The sequence below is a fragment of the Lutra lutra genome, chromosome 6 (genome assembly GCF_902655055.1).
Source record: "Lutra lutra chromosome 6, mLutLut1.2, whole genome shotgun sequence".
Taxonomy (NCBI): domain Eukaryota; kingdom Metazoa; phylum Chordata; class Mammalia; order Carnivora; family Mustelidae; genus Lutra; species Lutra lutra.
In genome coordinates this window covers 49,652,147-49,671,652 of record NC_062283.1, presented here as the reverse complement: position 1 = coordinate 49,671,652, position 19,506 = coordinate 49,652,147, and the positions used below count along the sequence as shown (strand labels likewise).

The window sequence follows — 19,506 nt, the reverse complement described above, 5'->3', positions numbered from 1 at the left end:
ATAAAATATATGGGGTTATTCCCAAATGTTTCATGCAGCTACTGCCATATAAAAATGTAAAATCAACTTACTTGTTCCATTGAGCTATCTCCAGACGTCATTCCTTTTGACCCTGAAATACTTTCCAAATGGTCTGGGGTATCACTGCATAGCTCCCCCAGCTTCTCATCGCTTGGCAATGCTGATGTACACACAGTCGAACTTTCTAGTCTAATATCTTTTATATTTTGTGAACTAAGGGAACAGTGGTTTCCTTCTTTGCTTTTAAGATCATCAAGAATGTGTGACTTTTCATCCACCATCTCAGGAGTAGTGGGTAATTTTTGATTCAAGTCACTGACCTGTTCTATCTTCTCTGAGTACGTGTCAGCCAGCAGCTTGTAGAAAATATTTTCAAGTTGCAATGGAGCTACTTTAGAGGTTATACCTCTTTTCTCTAGCTCATACTCCATCTGGGTTAATTCTTTTATCAATTCAAATGCTCCAGTAATTTTCTGCCTATGCTGATTTTGCTTAAGTATATCAAGGAGAAGCTCAGACTTCAGATTTGCAATATAGAACAGATCATCGCTGCTCTCTGCTTTCAGCTCTGGTGAGTTATTCACAGGGGAAACCCCAGAACAGACACCAACTTCAAAGTCACTGGGCACACCAGATGCTTCATTTGCCAACTGTGATGTGCTAACTCTTTTAATTAAGTTTTGAAGTAAAGTTTTGGCGTCTGCACAGACTGAAGATTCTTCAACCTCTTGAGGATTCATAGGGCCTTCTTCCAGTATACTTTTTAAGATATCCTTTACATCCTCAACAAATACCTGAGATAACTCAGGAAACTGAACCTCCTTTTCTTGGAGTCCTAGAGACAAGGCGTGTTGCTTTTGCTGCTGTTGCTCAATTATTTCCACCTTACTGTTAATTTCTGATAATGAGCAGGCTGTGCTTAAAGGGCTCCTGGAGTTACCATTTCTTATTCCATTTGTGCAGAGTTCTGGTGGCACAAAATTGTTATTTTCCCCCTGGTCTTCCACATTTCTAAGAGGTAAGATTGACAGTGTGCTTTCCTTCCTTTCTGGTGTGAACTGAGCAATTCCTGTTCCCCCTTCTGAGGCACTTTCTTTAGTACAAGGACCACTCTGTCGGGCCATCTCATTTAGAGGTGAGATTTCCTGGATAAGAGCTATCTTCTCTTTTGCATCATTTACTCCAAACTCTACGTGCCCCTTCACAGCAGGGGAAGCTATAAGAACACAGCTTGGGATACCTTCACTGGGTTTCGAGACACCTTTTGCTTTTACATCTTTTGCACAATCTTTTAAATAAGTGAACAGGTCAGAGTCTTTCTCAGGCCCATCAGTGAATGAATCTCTCTCAGTACTTGTATCCCCTTCGGACAACAGAATGTCTGAAGTCATGTCAGCACCAATCACTCTGGAAACTGAGGAGTCAAATATTTCTTCAAGATTCTCAAACTGAACAGGACTTTCACGTACCACTGTCTGTAGGTTCTCTGGTTCATCTCTAAGAGTTACAGTTACTTTTTTCAGGCCTCCTTTCTGATTATGTTCTTCACTGTCTGTGATTTGTGGAAATGGACACTGATCATTACCTAAAGCAAGACTCCCCATAGTACTTTCATTAGACAAAAGTCCAAGATACCTATTATCTTCTTGTAGACCTTCTCCTCGCACCTCTCCTTTCCCTGAGCACACTTTATGAACTGATATTTCATCTTCTGTTAGTATACTGCTTTGGTTGCCTTCCTTTACAGTTAGACCTCTTTCATTTCCTTGATGCTCCTTGGCAGTTACAGAGGCTATGGATGACAAATGGCTTTCCTCAGCAGGCTTTCCTATTAAATTGGGCTCAGAACAAATGACAGCATCAAAAGATGAGCAGACTGCAAGGGTCACATTCTCAGAGTCAGTAGATTCTGGCCCTTCGTTCAACTTAATCTTCAGGTTCATTAGATCGTTATCTACTTCAGAAGTTGAACAGGTATCAGTATTATGTAAAATAGCTACCGAGCCAAAGATGTCTTCTGATTCAGCGTCTTTAGTAATCGGCAACAATATATCCTTAAGGGCCCGCTCATGATTCAACAGATTTTCTGGGCTTTTTCCAACAACCTCAGTTGTATATTCTTGAAGGTTGCTTCTTTCCATAACCAAGCTCCTTTTACTAGTTGATTCTAGCTGTAAAGCATTTACACCTTGCTGGTTTTCTAAAGAACTGCAGTTGTGCATTCTATCCAGGAGAATTCTTTCATTAACATTCTGACTGTCCTGAGTGTTTTCCTTTTCACCTACTGCAGCGGCATGCAACTGGCTATCTGTATCTGCAGGCTTATCCTGGCACCAGGGCTCCTCACTGTCACCTTCTACTCCTTCTTCATCATTGCCATCATCATCGTCATCATCGTCATCATCACTGTCATATACATAATCCCCATAACTTTCTTCACTTTGCATAGAATCTAACTGCTCAGTCTCAGATGTAAATTCTTGTCCAGTTATATGTTCTTCTATTCTCCCTCTCCAACACCCAGTGTCATCAAATTTTAACAAGGCACTAAAGCTCTCTTTTCTTTCTCCAATTTCATAATCAGTCGATGAGTCAGACTCATCACCTTCAAGGCTGTTTGAGCTTTCCCTTTCTGATACAGTTTCCAGCAATGGTCTGTTGCCCTCGTGTGAGCCAACTGAACCTGAATGGATTCTCTCACCAAGATCGACTCCAGCATTCTCGGTAGCCATGAGAACACCCTGGGGAGACTCTGGGCTTCCCCTCACACTTAGGCTGTCGACCAGTGCCCCCTGGGCTATCACAGAACTTCCATTCTCTCTTGAAATATCATAAAACCCATCCCCAGAGGGAGCAGCCCCATCAGTTTCCTCTTGCAGTGTGGCATAGTCCTCAGGCTGTAAACAATCATGATCGTCCCCTTCCAGAAGCAGAGAATCATGGTCGTCATCTTCAAACAAGGGAGTATCATAAAAATCATCTTCACTGTCAGTGTCTGTTTCTGTCACACTTGGCTGATCATCCAGGAGTGATGTTTCATAGTCGCCAGCACCGACGGTTCCTTCAAGCAGCAGTGGGCTGCAGACAGGAGATGCGCCCTGTGGGGTCATGGCACAGGTGTCCTCTTCCATTTTGGACCCAGATGGCTTGTCTTCAGGTTTCTGTGAAGAAGCAGCACACAATTTTTCCTCTTCGCCATAAGTTTCTGAAATACATTTATCATTGCGAGACTGGTCCTGAGGAGGACTGTCACCTATATTCACAGGTTTCTGTTGAGAGCGTTCTCCCTGTAAACTGATATTGATCGCTGCAATTCCCAGAAACTGCTCTTGAAAAGTCTCTCCCATTTGTTGACCTGACAGCTTGGTTTGGTCACTGAGGGGCGATGTGGAGTCTTCACATTTATTTCCATTGCTCTCTAGGGTAGGTATGTCATTTAGGCTTTCCTGGTCATTCCTCAATTTATCATGACTTAGCAAGGCACTCAGCCTGGGAGAATAGTCAAAGATTGTCAAATCCCTGCTTATATTACCTTCATTCTCTTTTTCATTCAAGTCACAGATCCTACTAGTTTTTGATTTCATAATAGGATTTGTTATCGAATCACTTGCAAAGTTTTGAATATTTTTAGAATGACTATATTCACCAACATGTTCACTTGTTCCAACTTGACCTTGATTTTCACTGTTTTTAAGTATGTCTTCAGAGTCTTGTCTAAGCATGCCAACTGCTACAAGTTCAGGCTGTGTTGAATAGGATGCAGAATTGGAAACACACACACTGGATGAAGTCTTGACTATATGATCAGTTGCTATTCTATTTGCCAGGTTTTCTGACTCACAGAATTCACTACTGGTAATGTTATTTCCCATTTCATTAAACTCTTCATCTATGGCATGCTTTCTATCTTCAGGGATTTCTTTATGCTTAGGTTCTCTACAATGACATGTACCAAAACTATTCAGCGAAGCTATCCTGTCATTCTTTTCTTCACTTGGAGCATTATTCAGAAAAACACCAGGGAGTCTTAAGGTATCAAGACATTCTTTGATGGGTGTGCCCTCAAATTCTGCACTACAGCCTTCCAGCAGCATCCCAACAGCCTCATTCAAGTCTCCATCATACAGCAAGAGCCTCTGCCCTGTGTTTGCATCCATATAGCTATTTATCATCAAATAAGACAGAAATAATTTTTTAGTTTGTTCTGAGCTCTGAGTTGCCACCGGCTCTTCTCCATCAAAAACATCCTCTTCTTGCCTGTAATCATGGACTGTGGATGGTTGGAATTTACAGAAAGAGAGCCATCTTCTGGCATTTTTACAAGCTTCTAAACCCCCCAAATCTGGCATTTTGTCAGGCAGCATTATATTTTTCAAAATCGATGCTGTGTTATTATCTATAATTCCCAGCTGCTTAGCAACATCCAAACCAATGACTTGAGAAGTTTCTGGAATATAAAGAGCTGCTATCTTCTGCCTGCCATTCAGGATTTTGTAGGCCAATTCATTTGTAATCAATTCTTGCTGCAAGGAAGACGACGTTGGAAATATTTCACCAGAGTGAGGCCAAATGAGTCCAACATAGCCTCGCTGAGCCTCTAGGACCAAAAGAGCACTGCTTGAAGTAATTAGATCACACTGGACCGCTTCGTCCACCGTCAAACGTTTAGGAGGGTCTGAGTGGATGATTCCACCTGTTTGAACCTGATATGTGAGAATACTGTTAGCCATGTCTCTGTCAATCACCCCTTCTGCCACAGCTTCTTCAACGGTCATTCTCTGACCAGAGCTGCAACTGATGAGACCCCCAGAAAGAAGCTGTGCACCTAATAACCTAAACATGGTTTCACGGTCTATGAGACCTTCATGAGCTGCCCTTAAAATGCTTATGTTTCTTCCACATTTTAATGTTATTCTGCCTCCTTCTTGCGGTCTCACAGGTAGAAGCCGCAACCCAGTGTTTTCCTGTAAAATACTTCTTTGTATAATATCTGCTAAAGACACCTTCTCAGCGGTGCAGGGGTCAATAAGATCTTTACATGTGTTTTGCCTTTCCAGGACTTTAGAAAATAGTGCTGAGGAAACCAGGTTCTGTTGGAAAGCCTTCTGCAGGGTCAACTGTTCTCCTGTGGCTGGAGTGACTAGAAAGCCTGTGGAAAGCAGTATCTCGAGAACTCTGATGGCCATGGATTCTGATATCATGCCTTGAGCCAAAGCCTCCAGCACTGGAATTGTGGGAGAAGACATAGTAAAAATGATCTCCTTCGCTTGATTTAGTTCTTTGAGTTGGCACAAAACTTGTTCATCAATAAGGCCATGACTTGCAGCATCTTGGAGGTCAAAACATTTTCTTAATTCTGGTGAAATGAGACCAGAAATCATTAGCTGTGTCTCAAGCAACCTGATTCCTGTGTCATAGTCAAGAAGGCCTCTTAAAACAGCCTGAAAGATGGAAAGTACTTCTCCAGTTGTCTGATCAACGGTGCCACCAATCACTTTATCCAGCTGAAAAGAGAACAGAAAATTCTCAGGTCAGTCGGTGACGCAAGGGTGGGCAGAATTTCATGAAACTTAGTTTGCATTTTTTAAGAAATAAATACACTTCAACATAAAAATCCTCTACTTACCAAGGCGCAGCAATGCTGTGAATGTTAGGCAGCTCAAATGCACAAGTGATCTATGTCAGTGATCTATTCAACAGCACAGGATGTGATAAAAGCTTTGAAAACAACATGCATCTGTGAATTGAAAACTTAATATTGTGTACATTAACAAGGTTAGTGAGGACACAACAGAGTAAATGATGATAGTGAGAAAAACAGAACACATACCTAAGAAGGCAAATCATGCTCTCTGCAATTGGGTGAGATTAGTTGACTGACATGAAAGAGAGTACCAAACCCCATGCTATTGATGTTTACAGCATACAGACTTCTTTGCAGACAGCAAAAAACCAATGAACCAGAAAAATTGTTACATACCCCCAAAATGTGACAAATACTGTGTATAGTATTCCAGGGAGTAAGGGAATTGAATACAAAGATAACTTTTTCAACACCGAATATTATGTTGAATATTGTGAATATGTATTGTCGAGTTTCAAAAGTTTAAAGACAGGCCAAATTTTAAGTGATTCCTGTTACATTTTAAGAAGATGCTAGGGCATCCTCACTATAACAAATGGCCCAGCATTCCCCCAGTAAATCTCACGGTTATCTCTGAAAATGAAACTAGTGCATAACACTCTAGTGTCATCTTTAAAGATGAGTCGAGGCTATTTTATAACATCATATTTATATAGTAAAATACCTAATACAGCAGTAGAAGAATGGCTTTTAAAGAGAAGAGTTAGAAAAATGAATGATTCTTTTCTTTTACCATGCAAGGCAGAGATTAAGATGTCACAGAAATTGATGACAGCAAGTGTAAGACTGCATTTAATAAACAACACTGAAATCTCTAAATACTTAGATAAACTCCATCCATGTTTTTTCCAGGTACACAAATTCAAGGGCATTTATCACTGACATACATTTCTACAACCATGCGATAAAACTAAGACTCTTGAAACAGCTTCATGTTTTAAATAAATTATATTACCTTCTCCTCTACCTTTTTATCTCCTAAGGTTTGTGATTCTTGTAGTTGTTTCAGAGATTCACTGAAGAAAGAATTATAACTTTCTTGAAGAGATTTCACTTGTTTTTCCAATTCATTTCTTTCTTCATCTGTCATTCTAAAGTAACCAGAAAACATGAAAAGAGGAATGCAAGTCTTCCAAGTGATACGGACAACACATTAGGCTCAATGATTTTGTAAAGTAAAATCCTTTTCCAAACAAGCACATGATCATAAAGTAAAACAAAACTTCATTTACAGATTGCTCAAGTCTCAGAATGTGTATAAAATTTAAGGATGGCCCTTACACATCCAGGAATCCTTCCCTCGCCTGAGAAAGAGACGGAGAGAAGGTCGTAAACTAACACATGAGCACTTCTCCAGCATACACACACATTTCTAAAATAACAACACTGTTATCCAACAGGAGGAAATATTCTATTGTTAGGTCCAACATGGAAGTGGGAACAGAATGATAGCATGACTCAAGATGAAACTTGTTCAAACTGAAGCATGAATAAAGACGAAATTAACAAGGAAATTAACCTGATTCTCTAAGGTACAATACAAAGTCATTGTGGCATAATCTTGGGGACAGCCCCAAAAAGGATTTAAGAAAAGGATAGATTTCTTCCTGCCTGAGGCACTGGCTGAAATACATGAAGTACCTTGTTGGAAAAAGTAAGACCAAAATATGAGAAACCAGGTTATCGTAAGTCTCAGCAAAGAAAATGAAGATATTCATACATATTTTCCAAAAACTAAAGTCATAGAGAGTCATAGAAAGTACTACTTAGAATTAAAACTTGGCTTCGAATCTTTACCACTCACTAGCTATCCACTCTTAGCCTCTTGGAGCCTGTTTTTTTTATCACTAATATATGCGTATAATAGGTACATTTTAGGATTTTGGTAAAGACTATAAGTGACTAAAAGTAACTATTAAATTGCTAAGTTTATAACTGTATATTAAATAAATTTCTGAGTTTGATTTTTAAAATCTCAATTAAAATTTACCAGCTTTTGCTCTGCTTAACATGAAGACAACTTCTCTACTTTGAATAAAAGAGCTAATGAAAACCAACATACTTGTCTCCATGTTTTGCCAAAAATAGCTGCATGGTTTGAAGTGCTTCAGATAATTGCTCCTTTTTGGTTGATATTTCTTCACTGGAAATCTGCAAGGTTAAGAAAACGTACTCAAACTCTCCCCTCATAAAGACTAGAAAATAGTAATTATTAAAAACTAATCAGGTTTTAATTAAGATCCAAGTGATGGGTCTACTTCTGGGTGGCCCAAGTTAATAACCAATCAGTTATTATCAGTGTACAAGCCTAAATAAGAAGAGTTTATCTAGAATAAAGATTAAGAGAAGTCTCTCTCTCTCTCTCTCTCTCTCTAACCATAATTCCCCCCATTTCCATTAGGAAGTGGTAATACAGCAGTACGTGGTTCTTGCATTTGTCACAGCCCAACTGTGAATAAAGGCTGCCCTAACTACCCCGCATGTCCAGAGGTTCTTCACTGGCCCAGTGTCATTCTTGTGTGGTGCAGCACTCAAAAACCCATGAACATGGGCCACTGCTCCATAAGAGTTATCTGGCCTCCCCCAAGCTCCTGCATGCCCTGCTCCTTTTGAAAAAATTATGGTGAAAGCATGAATCTGTAGATCTGCAGACCAAGGTTAAATCATTTCTAAAATTTGCAAAATTCATTGGTGACATGGGAATGAAATTGATCTGAGGAAAAGCAAGAAGTTGTAACATTTTCTCCTAATGTCTCAACGTATCAGTTCTGAATACTCTATTTCAGAAACTGACTGCCACCCTTTTAGAGGAGCAGAAATGAGAGGAAGTGATAGGCAAATGAAAAGGTATATTTTCCCCCAAAGGACTTCATTTAGAACAGAGTCAACTTAAAGTCTGTTTTTCGTGGTTATAGGTAATCATAAGGCCATACTGATTTTTAACACACATTATTCTATCAAAGTACCTTAAATTTCACTTAATAGAAAGGCCATCAAGCATTTATTAGAGATTTATAATTTAGGTGATGATCTGCATTTTAAAAGTGTCTGTCTACTTTTAGGTCTCCTAGATTTAAAGTGGATTTAGTAAAGTTTTGGGAAATTTATAAAACTGCAGAATAAGAAAATACCAAGCTTTGTAATCTAGATCTCTCAAAAGAAACTTGTTCTCCCAAGAAATCCTTGCTAAAGTTTGTATCCCTATTTTAGTTCTTGCCTTATCTGATGGGGTGGGGGTAAGACGGATAGGGTATTTTAAACTAAATACTGGCACAAAGTTACTTTGAAGGTTTGGAGTTTAAAACACCAAATGTAATTGCTTTCCAACTTCTGATTTCTTCCACACTAATAGGAAATATAGTATATAGGACTATGAGCTAATATGGCTTTATTTCAACTGAATACTAATTCAAGTATACACTCAGGTCTATGAACTTCTCCAATGGGGAGCCCAGATCAGTTACATCTGCCTGATATCACAGCCCAAATTAGACAAGACATTGAAGTTTCCCCCTATTTAATTATGTCAACAATGTCTGTTTCAACTGATGACACGTGAACATTGATGCAGAGCGAGAAAAGGAAGCTAATGATGACCCCATTATTTCCAAAAGTCAGGGCAGAGGCAGGGGGGCAAGTGTAGGAAAAGTATTTGAGGAAAAATATTGCTTAATTTAGTGGAAACTTATTGTTTTTTAGTACAGCCTCAATTCCAGTGCTGTTACTGGTGAGCATCAACACTGGACCTTAGCTCAACAACGCCCAAAGACCTTCACACGGTACTGTCCAATGGACATCACGGGGCACAAACATCTCACAAGCTGGCTACCCAATGGCGGCCAGAAAGCTGGGGAACAGAAGAGAGCCCACAGCGTGAAAGAATTCACTTAGGTAAGGGAAAGAATCTAGAATTTCCAGTGATTGACTTTTTGTAAAAGACAAAGACCCCGGAAAGTACATGAAATCCTCAAAAATGTTAATAACCCCGTTTTGTATTTCTTTTGTTCTTGAACATTTTTGTTTACCTTTTTAAGAATGAGACCACATAGTTTTACTATAAAGAGTGCATGGGTTTACTCTGGGCACAAAACAGAACGACTCAGTGCCTTAGCAACTCTCTTCGCTATAATCAAGAAGCAGATCTAACCACTAGGAGCAGCAACAGTTAAGACTAATAGAGTTTAGGCTCCGGAAGCAGAGATACTTCCTTCTGCTACAAACTGTGATTCCTTGGACAGGTTACTTAACCTCTCTGACCCTCATTATAACTGCCTACAATTTTTTTAGGTTGTGTCAATTCAGTAAATTCTACCCACTATTATTATTATTTAACCAGAACCTCAGTGAATACCTTTTGTTTAGAGAAGGTAGATTTTCCACCCTTCTCACCATCTTTCAATGTCTTGCTGATATTTGATACCCATTTCTGCAATTCTTTGGCTTTTTCAACATGTTCTTTCTTTTCTTCTTCCAATGACCTCTGACAAGTGTGAGTGGTTTAAAAAAAAAAAAAAAGATATATTCCGGTAAATGCTTGAGCTGTTAAATGGACCTTTCCACAGAAAATAAGAATGTAAAAGTATGTTTTAATCACACACAGTATACTGAGCATTTTATTCATTCACTGAACCATGTTTATCACATCACATGGCAGATGTACTTCCACAATGTTTATGGTAGCAAAGAAAGCTGTGACACTCCAGAATGATCAGTCTAACCTCCCAGCTGGTCTATCAATATAGACAAATAAAAAAACCTCAATTTTATTCATGAAGCACTAGAAGTTCTTGGAATTGCTGCCTTTGCATTAGCATTACAATCACAGTGGTCTAGACAGAGAAGTATCAAAATGGAAATCGGAAAGAACCATGAATGTGTACACACATATGAAAAATATACAGAATGAAGAAATATCTCTCCCCTTCTTCTAACACACAATAATGCTACTTTTAATTATAGACTCTATGAGGAAATGGGAGATTGTGGTAAACATTTATTATGTAAAGGTTATAATGCAAGAAAAACTGGAAACTTCTTCCCTTTTCAAGGAGAAAAACACTGTAGCTTCATAGATGAGGTGGGCGAAGGGGACAAATTTACATCCTTCTCTTTGATTCCATGGTGCCCTCTGAAGTACTCTTTCAGCAAATGTAATGGATCATTTTAAAAATGTGAGCCCTAACGTCTGGCTGGATCTATTCCGCAATGAAGAATTCTGAAGAAAGGATGCTATAAACTTGCTGGAGTTCATCAAGCTTACTCCATATTCTAGGTAAAATACCTTTATTTTAGTGTAGGCAAGATCAAGACAAAACCAAAACAAAACCACTAACCTAAAAGCTAAAGGAAACCATTTTGAAGAACAGTAAATAATTTGTTACTTTCAATTTAAAAATTATTCTCTCTCCTAAACAGTCACCTATTTCCAGGCCTCAAGAAATTAACAGTGCTCTGAGTAGGTGACATAATCGCTAGGCTGTGTATTTAACTGATATTGTCATGCTCTGGACAGATCACATGAAGGGGAGAGCATCACCCCTGCGCAAAGTTATTTAAACACGTCCTTTTATGAAGAATAGTAGAGGCTAGAAATCCCAGTCATCAAAGGTTCGGATACCTCTAAGAGTTTAAGACCTGTGTGGAAATCAAAATCAGCTTTCTCTAAAGCTTCTTTGTATGTCAATTTTCTTTTCGTTTGAGGGCATATTATATTTCTGACATACGACTTCTGATCTTTGAGTTTCGTAGCAATGAAAACATCTATGATGCCCACTTGGAGAGCCTCTTCAATTGACAACCGGGAATGAACCTGTGGCTCCATCAACCCCCCTGTCAAGTACTGAAATTCCAAACATCTGATCCCCATTTCCTTACTTATGATATTTGCATTGACAGCCTCCACCACTGACATCACTTTGTTAGTGACAGGATGGCCAATCCCTGTGATTACTACCTCACACTGTCGCAGCTGCTGGGCAAACCCCTCGTCCACGAGGCCTCTATGCAAAGCTTCTGCCACCCGGTATTTTTTGCCAGTGAGAGGATCAATTATCCCCCCTGTGCTGACTTGGGCTTCAAGGCATCTGAGGGCAGTGATCCGGTCAACCAAATTCCTGCGGGAGGCCTTTAGGACAGAGATCCTTTCCCCACTGGTGGTCAGCCAGTAGCCGGCAATAGGACTGTGCAAATCCTTCTTGGGAACCAGCCGGCTCAGCAAGGAATCAGCGAGTTCTGTAAGTGTGATGAGTCCTTCCTGATACTTTCTGACCCAGGTTTTGTCCACAGTTCCCTGCTCTACAGCTTCATTAATATTGAACTGTAACCCCGTTTTAGTATCAGTCAGCATATGAGAAGGATGCCCGTAGGATTCAAAAAACGTGGCTTCCTTCCACTGATACTGTTGCCCTGAAAGCTCTAGGTAGGTACTTTTTTCAATTAGGTTTCTCTGGAAAGCCTCATATGCAGTCAGTTCTGCTCCTGTTTTAGTATCTACTACAGAAATCCTATGGGTTTTGCCTACATTGAGATTGGAAATGTTCCTCTCCCCAAAGGGAAACAGAAAGCACTGGCAATCTACATCAAATACACACATTTGCAGTAATTCGGAGTAATAGAGAGCTTGCTTGTTGTTGGGATTAGGAAAGACTCTTGAGTTGCTGGATGGCTCGTGTAAAAATTGTAGGATGGCATTATTTAACAAGCCTTGCTGCACAGCAACTTCTGGAGGAATGCGGATGCCCCTCACAGGGTCAATGACTCCCCCACTGGCAATCTGGGCTTCCAACATGTGTTTACCTCTTTGTCTGTCAAGCATTCTATTTTCCATAGCTTGGAACACTGACAACGTCTTAGAAGAATATGAATATCCCAGGGCTGCCTTCTCTGCCTCAAGAAGCCTAATTTTGAATTCGGGGTCAATAACTCCATTCAGGATTGCATCTTCAACAGAGTATGTCTGACCTGAATTGGGGTCAATTATAAAACCTGTTGCAGCCTGAGCTTCTAAAAATGCTAAAGCCATCATTTTGTCTATTATGATTTTCTTGGCTGCTGAGGCAAAGGAAATCTTTTCTTTTGTGGATTCTAGGTAAAGCCCCGCGATGGAGGTGGCTTTTGTCAAAAACTTGCTAAGCGTTTTCTGAACTTCGTCAACAGTCTTGAGACCAAGTCGCAGCTGCTCAACCGTTTTTGCATCCAGAAGCTTGGCTTCAACCAACTGCCTACCAGTCACAGTGCGCCGGAGCCCCTGGAATTTAAATTCATCATCCCTAACTGAACACGTGTGATCGCCATCCACGTTCTGGAAGGTCTCTGGTTCTGAGCCTTTCTTAAGCAAATCTCTCTGGAGTCCACCAGGTGCTCTGCACCCTCCAAGCATCCATTCCTCGGCACTGGGGCCTGGGCTCTTCTCTTGTTTTAATGTGGTGACTTCTGTGTGCATATCATATTGCTTGTTCTGAGCTATCTGTAACAGGAATTTATGAGACATTACAAATCATCTAAAAAACATTACCTCACTTTACCCATCCTTAATCCAAATGTAATTCCTACAATAATGAAAGTTAAGTAGAAAGAGGAAAATTTTCAAACCAAAGAGGGGTCAGAGACAAGTAATGGTATTTTGAGAGTCTGAAGTCTACTTTAGATGACAATTAAGATACTAAAATGGTACATTTAGGGGCGCATGGGTGGCTCAGTGGGTAGGGCATGTGTAAATTAATCTCCGGGTTGTAAGTTCAAGCCCCACATTGGGTACAGGGATTATTTAAAAATAAAATCTTTTTTTTTTTTAAAGGTACATTTTAAAAAGACTTGAGATGAAGTTTCTCCAAAGAAACTTTAGAAATTAAAGTGAACTGCTTAGCTTCTCTAGCTTTGAAAAAAAAAAATTCTTCAGAACATAATACCATAAATATAACTGTAACACCATTACATCTATGTATTTAATCTCAGCCATTTAAAAACTAAAGAATGAGAATTTGTAGTAAAGATTCAAGCCAATCACTAGGAAACTACAGCATAATTTTCTGTCAGAACTACAAAGAGCCAATCTCTTAAACATGGTTAAAAAAGTTTTAGTCTAGCTGAGAAAGGAAATAAGAGAGGAAACTTGGCATGAGGTAGCCAATAAGGTCTCAGAATCCAGAGTATACCTCCAAGGGGGCCAAAAGTTTCGCCAGGTCCATTTCACACTTGCCATCTTGATACCTAACCGGTGGTCTGGAACTGTACAGAGCTTGATCTCTTATCTTCTCAATTTCTGAGAGTTTTGTAATAGGGTTTGTCTCATCAAAAGTTATCTGTAATTCGGTGCTTGTCTGAGAAAAATACTCAGAGTAACACTGCTGGCTTTTCTCTTTCTCAAGTGGACCCCCTGATGGCCAGAACTGGACTTCCTTTGGTATTTGCTCAACACCCCGATGCTGCCATTTTTCTTCCGATTGCTGTGGGTCTTGATTCCGTCTCAGCAGAGGAGACCGGGTCGCAGGGTGAAGCTGCCCTGTGGTCCTAGAGGGCACGTCTGTAGAGTGCTGGCACTCATTTACTGTCATCTCAAAATCTGGTTTGAAGGGACAGTCTTTGGCTGGGTTCCTTTTCTGGATTTCACACTGGAGCAAAACTAATTGATGTTCGTGTTCCTTTATCTGTTGATCCATCTTTTGCTTCAGACGTTCGACTTCACGTTTCTGGGCTACCAGCTCATCTTCAAGTTTCCGACATTTCTGATAATGATTTGCTTCCACATTCTGCCCTTGTTGCATTTGCTCGCGATACTGCTGAAGCTGTCTTTCAAGGTCTCTGATATTTGTCTCACAGAGCTTAGCGTTCTCCTGAGCTCTGCAGTTCTCTCGCTGAAGAGACACGAAGTCAAGCTTAATGCCTGAAATATCGTTTTCAGTGATAACTTTGGAGTCCATTAACTTTTCCATCTTTTTCCGAAACTCCTCCGCCGAGCGCTTGAACTTGTCCGATTCCTCCTGAAACAGAACCATCTTTCTGTGGGTCATCTGCTCCTCTATCGTCTTTAAGTGCAGTTCGTCTTGCACTTTTTTCAGCCTGTTATTTAACTCCTGCACCTGAGCTTGCTGTAGCTGTACCTTCTGCTCCCCTAGTCGCTTTTCCTCTTTGGAGGCGCTGAGCTCCGCACTCAGATTCCGAACTTCCTTCTCAGTGTTCTGGATGATGATGTTCTGCTGGTCACACTTTTGCTTAAACTCACTGACTAAATTTTGGCTTTTGGCCAGGTCTTCCTCTAGGCATTTAATTTTTCTATGGAAATCCTGTTCTGTCTTTGTCTGTTTATGCAAGTGTTCGTTGGTGTTGCGTAGCTGATCTTTAAAACCATCCGCTTGAATTTTCAGGGTTTCGCATCTTTGCTGGATAGCTTGTTTCTCCAAAACTACGTTCGCTGATTCAGTTTGAATTCTCTGCATCATTAACTTGGTTTCATTATTCTGCCTAGTAAGCTCATCTACTTTTTGTTTTAGCATTTCTGCACACTCATTACTTTTCTTCAATTCTTCATTAAGCTTCTGGATTTTTTCATTATTTTCTTTTTCAGCTTTAATATTTTGAAGCAGCTGTGCATGGCTTTTCTCAAATTGTTCTTTGAGATGATCTGACTTTCTCTGGCAGAATCGTATTCTTTCATTAGAGGATTCCTTCTCAGCCTGGAAAGAATTAACTTGTGAATTTAAATGCTGAATATTCCTCTCAGATATAGCATGGGTTTTAGTGATCCTGTCTACTTCTCTTTGCAGTTTCCCTTTCTCCTGTTGAAGAGATTCTAATTCCACTTCATAATTGTGCTTTATTTTCCGAAGGTCATTAGCTTCTTGCATGACTTCCTCAGCTTTGTCTGTGGTTTGGTTCAACTGCCTACCCAGTTCTCTGAGCTGCTGGGAATACCCTTCCTCTACCTGATCCTTCCTTTCCAACTCTAACTTGAGGCACTTCAGCGTGTTATTGGTTTCATCCAATTTTTCTTTCAACAAACGTGCCTTTTCCTCAGATGAAGTTTTTTCAAGCTGAAGGGCACTGAGTTCATACTTCAGGTCTCTCATGTCTTTTTCAGCCTTTCTATTGGCGACTGTTAGCTCATCGACCTGCTGCTTGAGTTCCTCTGTTTTCTGTCTGTCCTGCTCTCTCTGAAGATCTGCGACTCCTCTGTATGACATGGCCTGTGGCAACGCACTTTCTCTACACGAATACTGAATTTCACTTATTTTTCTTCTTGCTTCCGATTCGATCTTCTGCTTTTCTTTTAACTGCTCCTCTGCTATCTGTTTTTGAAACGTTAGGTCTTTTTCCATCTGCTTTATCAGCTTCAAGAGTTCCTCCTCATTGTCTCTCTTTCTCTTCAATTCTTCCATTAACTTATTTTTTTGTTGCTCCAAGTCATTGAGACTGGAATCTTTTCTTTTGAGATGATCTTCCAGGGTTCTTCTTGTAAAGGTGTTCTCCTCTAACTGGTTCTGGAAGTTCAGAAGGTTTTCTTCCACCGCCGCTCTTTTGGCCTCGGCCTCCAAAGTGAGCTTTCTCACCCGCTCCAGCTCCTGCTCTGCAGCCTCCTTCTCCCTCACGATGGTCTCCAGCTCCCTGCGGTACTGCTTGGCTTCACTCTCGGCCCGGATTTTCTGCAGAGCAATGTCTTCTACATTTCTCTGCTGCTTTCTCAATTCATTTTCTGCAGCCTGCTTGACCTTTGGAAGTTCCTCCTCTACTCGAGACTTTTGTTTCTTTAGTTCAGCCACCATTTTCTCCAACTCACTTATTTTTCCCGTCAGTTTGCTATTCTCAATCATTGTCGCCTTCTGACGCTGAAGCAGATCTGAATATGCCCCATGTTCAGAAGTCTCCTTACATCTTTTAATCTACAAGAGATGTTTACAAGCATCAAACCTGTCCTGTTCAAATTTATCTTTAAAAACCTGAAACAATGCTCATGAAAATGCTTATAAAAACAAGGGAAACCAAAAGCAGAACAAATACGATCACCACTCCCATCACCAGCACTGCCACCAGCACCACCACCTTCTTCAGAAATGAAGCTTCAGAAATTCAGCAGTGGGAGAGGACAAACAGAACAAAACAAAACAAAACAAAACAAAAACCCCTTTTGTGTCATGTTGGCTAAGCCAAATGATCTTTTTTTTTTTTTTTTTGGTGTCTCAGGAATAATTTTGTTTTAAGAATTAGCTAGCTCAGAATTTGACAGCAAGAAATAAGGGATCTTACAAAAGATACAGCAGGACCCCAACCTGTTATGGATGAGGAAACTGAGGTACAGAGAGGTCAAATAGTTTTGAAATCTCACATAATGGGTGAGGGACCAATGGGGAATAAAACTCACAGCAGCTCCCTTCCTGCCTTCCCACACAACTCAGTCTTACAAGCTAAAAACATATAGGAACCGAATGACACTTACAAATTCAATTTTCAATACTTAGCCCAACAGAGATATTTATCTAAGATAAATAAATAAATCTTTGAAAAGGGGGGGCGCACCTCAGTGGCATAGTCATTTGAGCACTCTACTCTTGGTTTCAGCTCAGGTCGTGATCTCAGGGTGGTGAGATCCAGCCCTGCTTTCAGGTAGGTGCTCGGTGGGAAGGCAGCTTGAGGAATCTCTCTCCCTCTATCCCTCCCACTCATGCTCACTCTCTCGCTCTCTAAAATAAATATTTTAAAAAAATATATAAAAATAAAATGATACATCTCTTTCATTTAGTTAAAGAAACAAAATATAGAATTTTGGTACCACTTTAAAGAGTCAAATCAAGAAATAATACCTCATATGGGTAAGGAGGGAAATTATATAAAAATGTGTAATTTCTAGGGGCGCCTGGGTGGCTCAGTGGGTTAAGCCGCTGCCTTCGGCTCAGGTCATGATCCCAGGTCCTGGGTTCGAGCCCCACATCGGGCTTTCTGCTCAGCAGGGAGCCTGCTTCCTCCTCTCTCTCTGCCTGCCTCTCTGCCTACTTGTGATTTCTCTCTGTTAAATAAATAAATAAAATCTTTAAAAAAAAAAAAAAGTGTAATTTCTAAAGTTGAATTCCTTATTTATTTATACTTGCCATATTGTAACAATTATAATAATCAGAGTTGCTAATGCAAAGGCAGTTATAGTCCCTGGGCACTTTAGAAAAGATGTGCTTCATATACTCAAAGATCTTGTTGTTGTTGTTGTTAATGATATGCCTCATACAAATCCACTTTGACAAGTACCTTTAAATACTCCATAAATATAAAGATATTTGTTAAACATGAATCTTTGTAAAAATATACTTAAGGAGTCAACTCCAATGTACAGAATAAAATATAAGAAAAAATTTTTTTCAACTGATAGAAGAATCAATCTCAGCTGGGAGGACTACACACTGCATTGACTAGAGGATTACATGATCAGGGCTAGTACAGAATTCCAATATAATTTCTTTATTAATACCGTAAGATTATTAGTTTCATAACACCAACTCAAGATCATCATAATTAGAACCATGTAAACAGGAGTAGAGAAATTATTCTAGATAGCAGATTTTTTTTTTTTCATTGAGAGGTTCTGGTGAATTTCAAGAACTTAATTTATACTACAGACTATATACCTTACTTTGCTCCTTCTAACTTTTTGATCCCCAATAATTTCAGTATGAATTTCAGTTGTTTCCTTTGCTAACCTAAATATGGTTTCCCATAATAAGAGTTCATATAAAAACAAATTTCATCACAACCTGCAATAATTAGTGCTCTATTTTATTTTGTTATCAGGGTGAACTCCTGGTGACACTGAAGCATTTTACCTGCTTAAACATTATATTTTCAGTTTTTTTTTTTAAATAACTTCTAATTGGGTCTTTCTCAATTGCTTATCAAAACTCCCTTAAAACTTAGCTGTCACTAAGGTTTTGAGTCCTCTTTTTCTCTTTCATGTTGTGAGGTTAGAAAAATGAAAATTCTCTCAGGAAAAAATTTTTGTTACTGAACCCTCAGTACTTAATTACAGTCATTTTAGTGATTGTTAATAATCACATTGTCTAGGTAAATCTGAATGTTTTAGCAAATACCACACAAATTACTAGAAGTAATTTAATCCTATTGCTGATTTTCTCTCTTAGATCTCAAATTTACTCATATAAAAATAACTTTCTCAAGTTTTCTCTAACTATTCCCCCAGAAAAACACCCTGTCCTTTAATCTCATCAATTAATTTTTGATGTACTTTTCTCTCATCACAGATTAGAAAATCTATCCATCTAACAGCCATTACAGATACTCTACTACCATTTTTATAATTGTTTCCTCTTCTCAAATTAATTTGTATCCCTCTTTGATTTTATGTTTATAATTAAAAATTCTGCTCTCAGACCAAGATTTCCAATATAAGTCTTCACAAACTCAGTTTCAGGAATACCACTCTCGAGTCTGAAAACTGAGCTATGTATCTTTATATGAGACATTCCATTAATATGATCTTTTAGTGGTGAATTTCCAATCAGTAATGTTTTCTTATATATTTTAAGTTATAGTCTCTGCATGGTCTTGTTTTGAGTTTCAATTCAGTATAAATCTTTTATATTTCAAAGGATGAAAAGCATAATTTTTATATATACCAGGCTTTTTAAAAAAGCTCTTGGTTCCATCAATTTTAGTATATTACCTCATCAGATAAACTAAGGGAAGTGGCTCATTTATGTGCAACCAGAGATACACTATAAGAGAGGGAAAGGACTTAGCTTATATTTAACTAAATATACAATTGAAAATGCATATTTTTAAATACAGAATTTAAAAGACCTATATAGCATTTTAAGTGGAATCATATATCTCAGAAACTAAAAATA

General features: G+C 39.2%; 1 protein-coding gene across 1 annotated transcript in view; it reads right to left on the bottom strand.

The window, feature by feature from the left end:
* Positions 1–19,506, bottom strand: part of DST (dystonin) — a 487,169-nt gene that overhangs the window by 137,051 nt on the left and 330,612 nt on the right. The window contains 4 exon segments of the mRNA XM_047733080.1: positions 72–5,525; positions 6,621–6,756; positions 7,728–7,816; positions 10,017–10,145. Coding sequence (XP_047589036.1) covers positions 72–5,525; positions 6,621–6,756; positions 7,728–7,816; positions 10,017–10,145 — 5,808 coding nt within the window.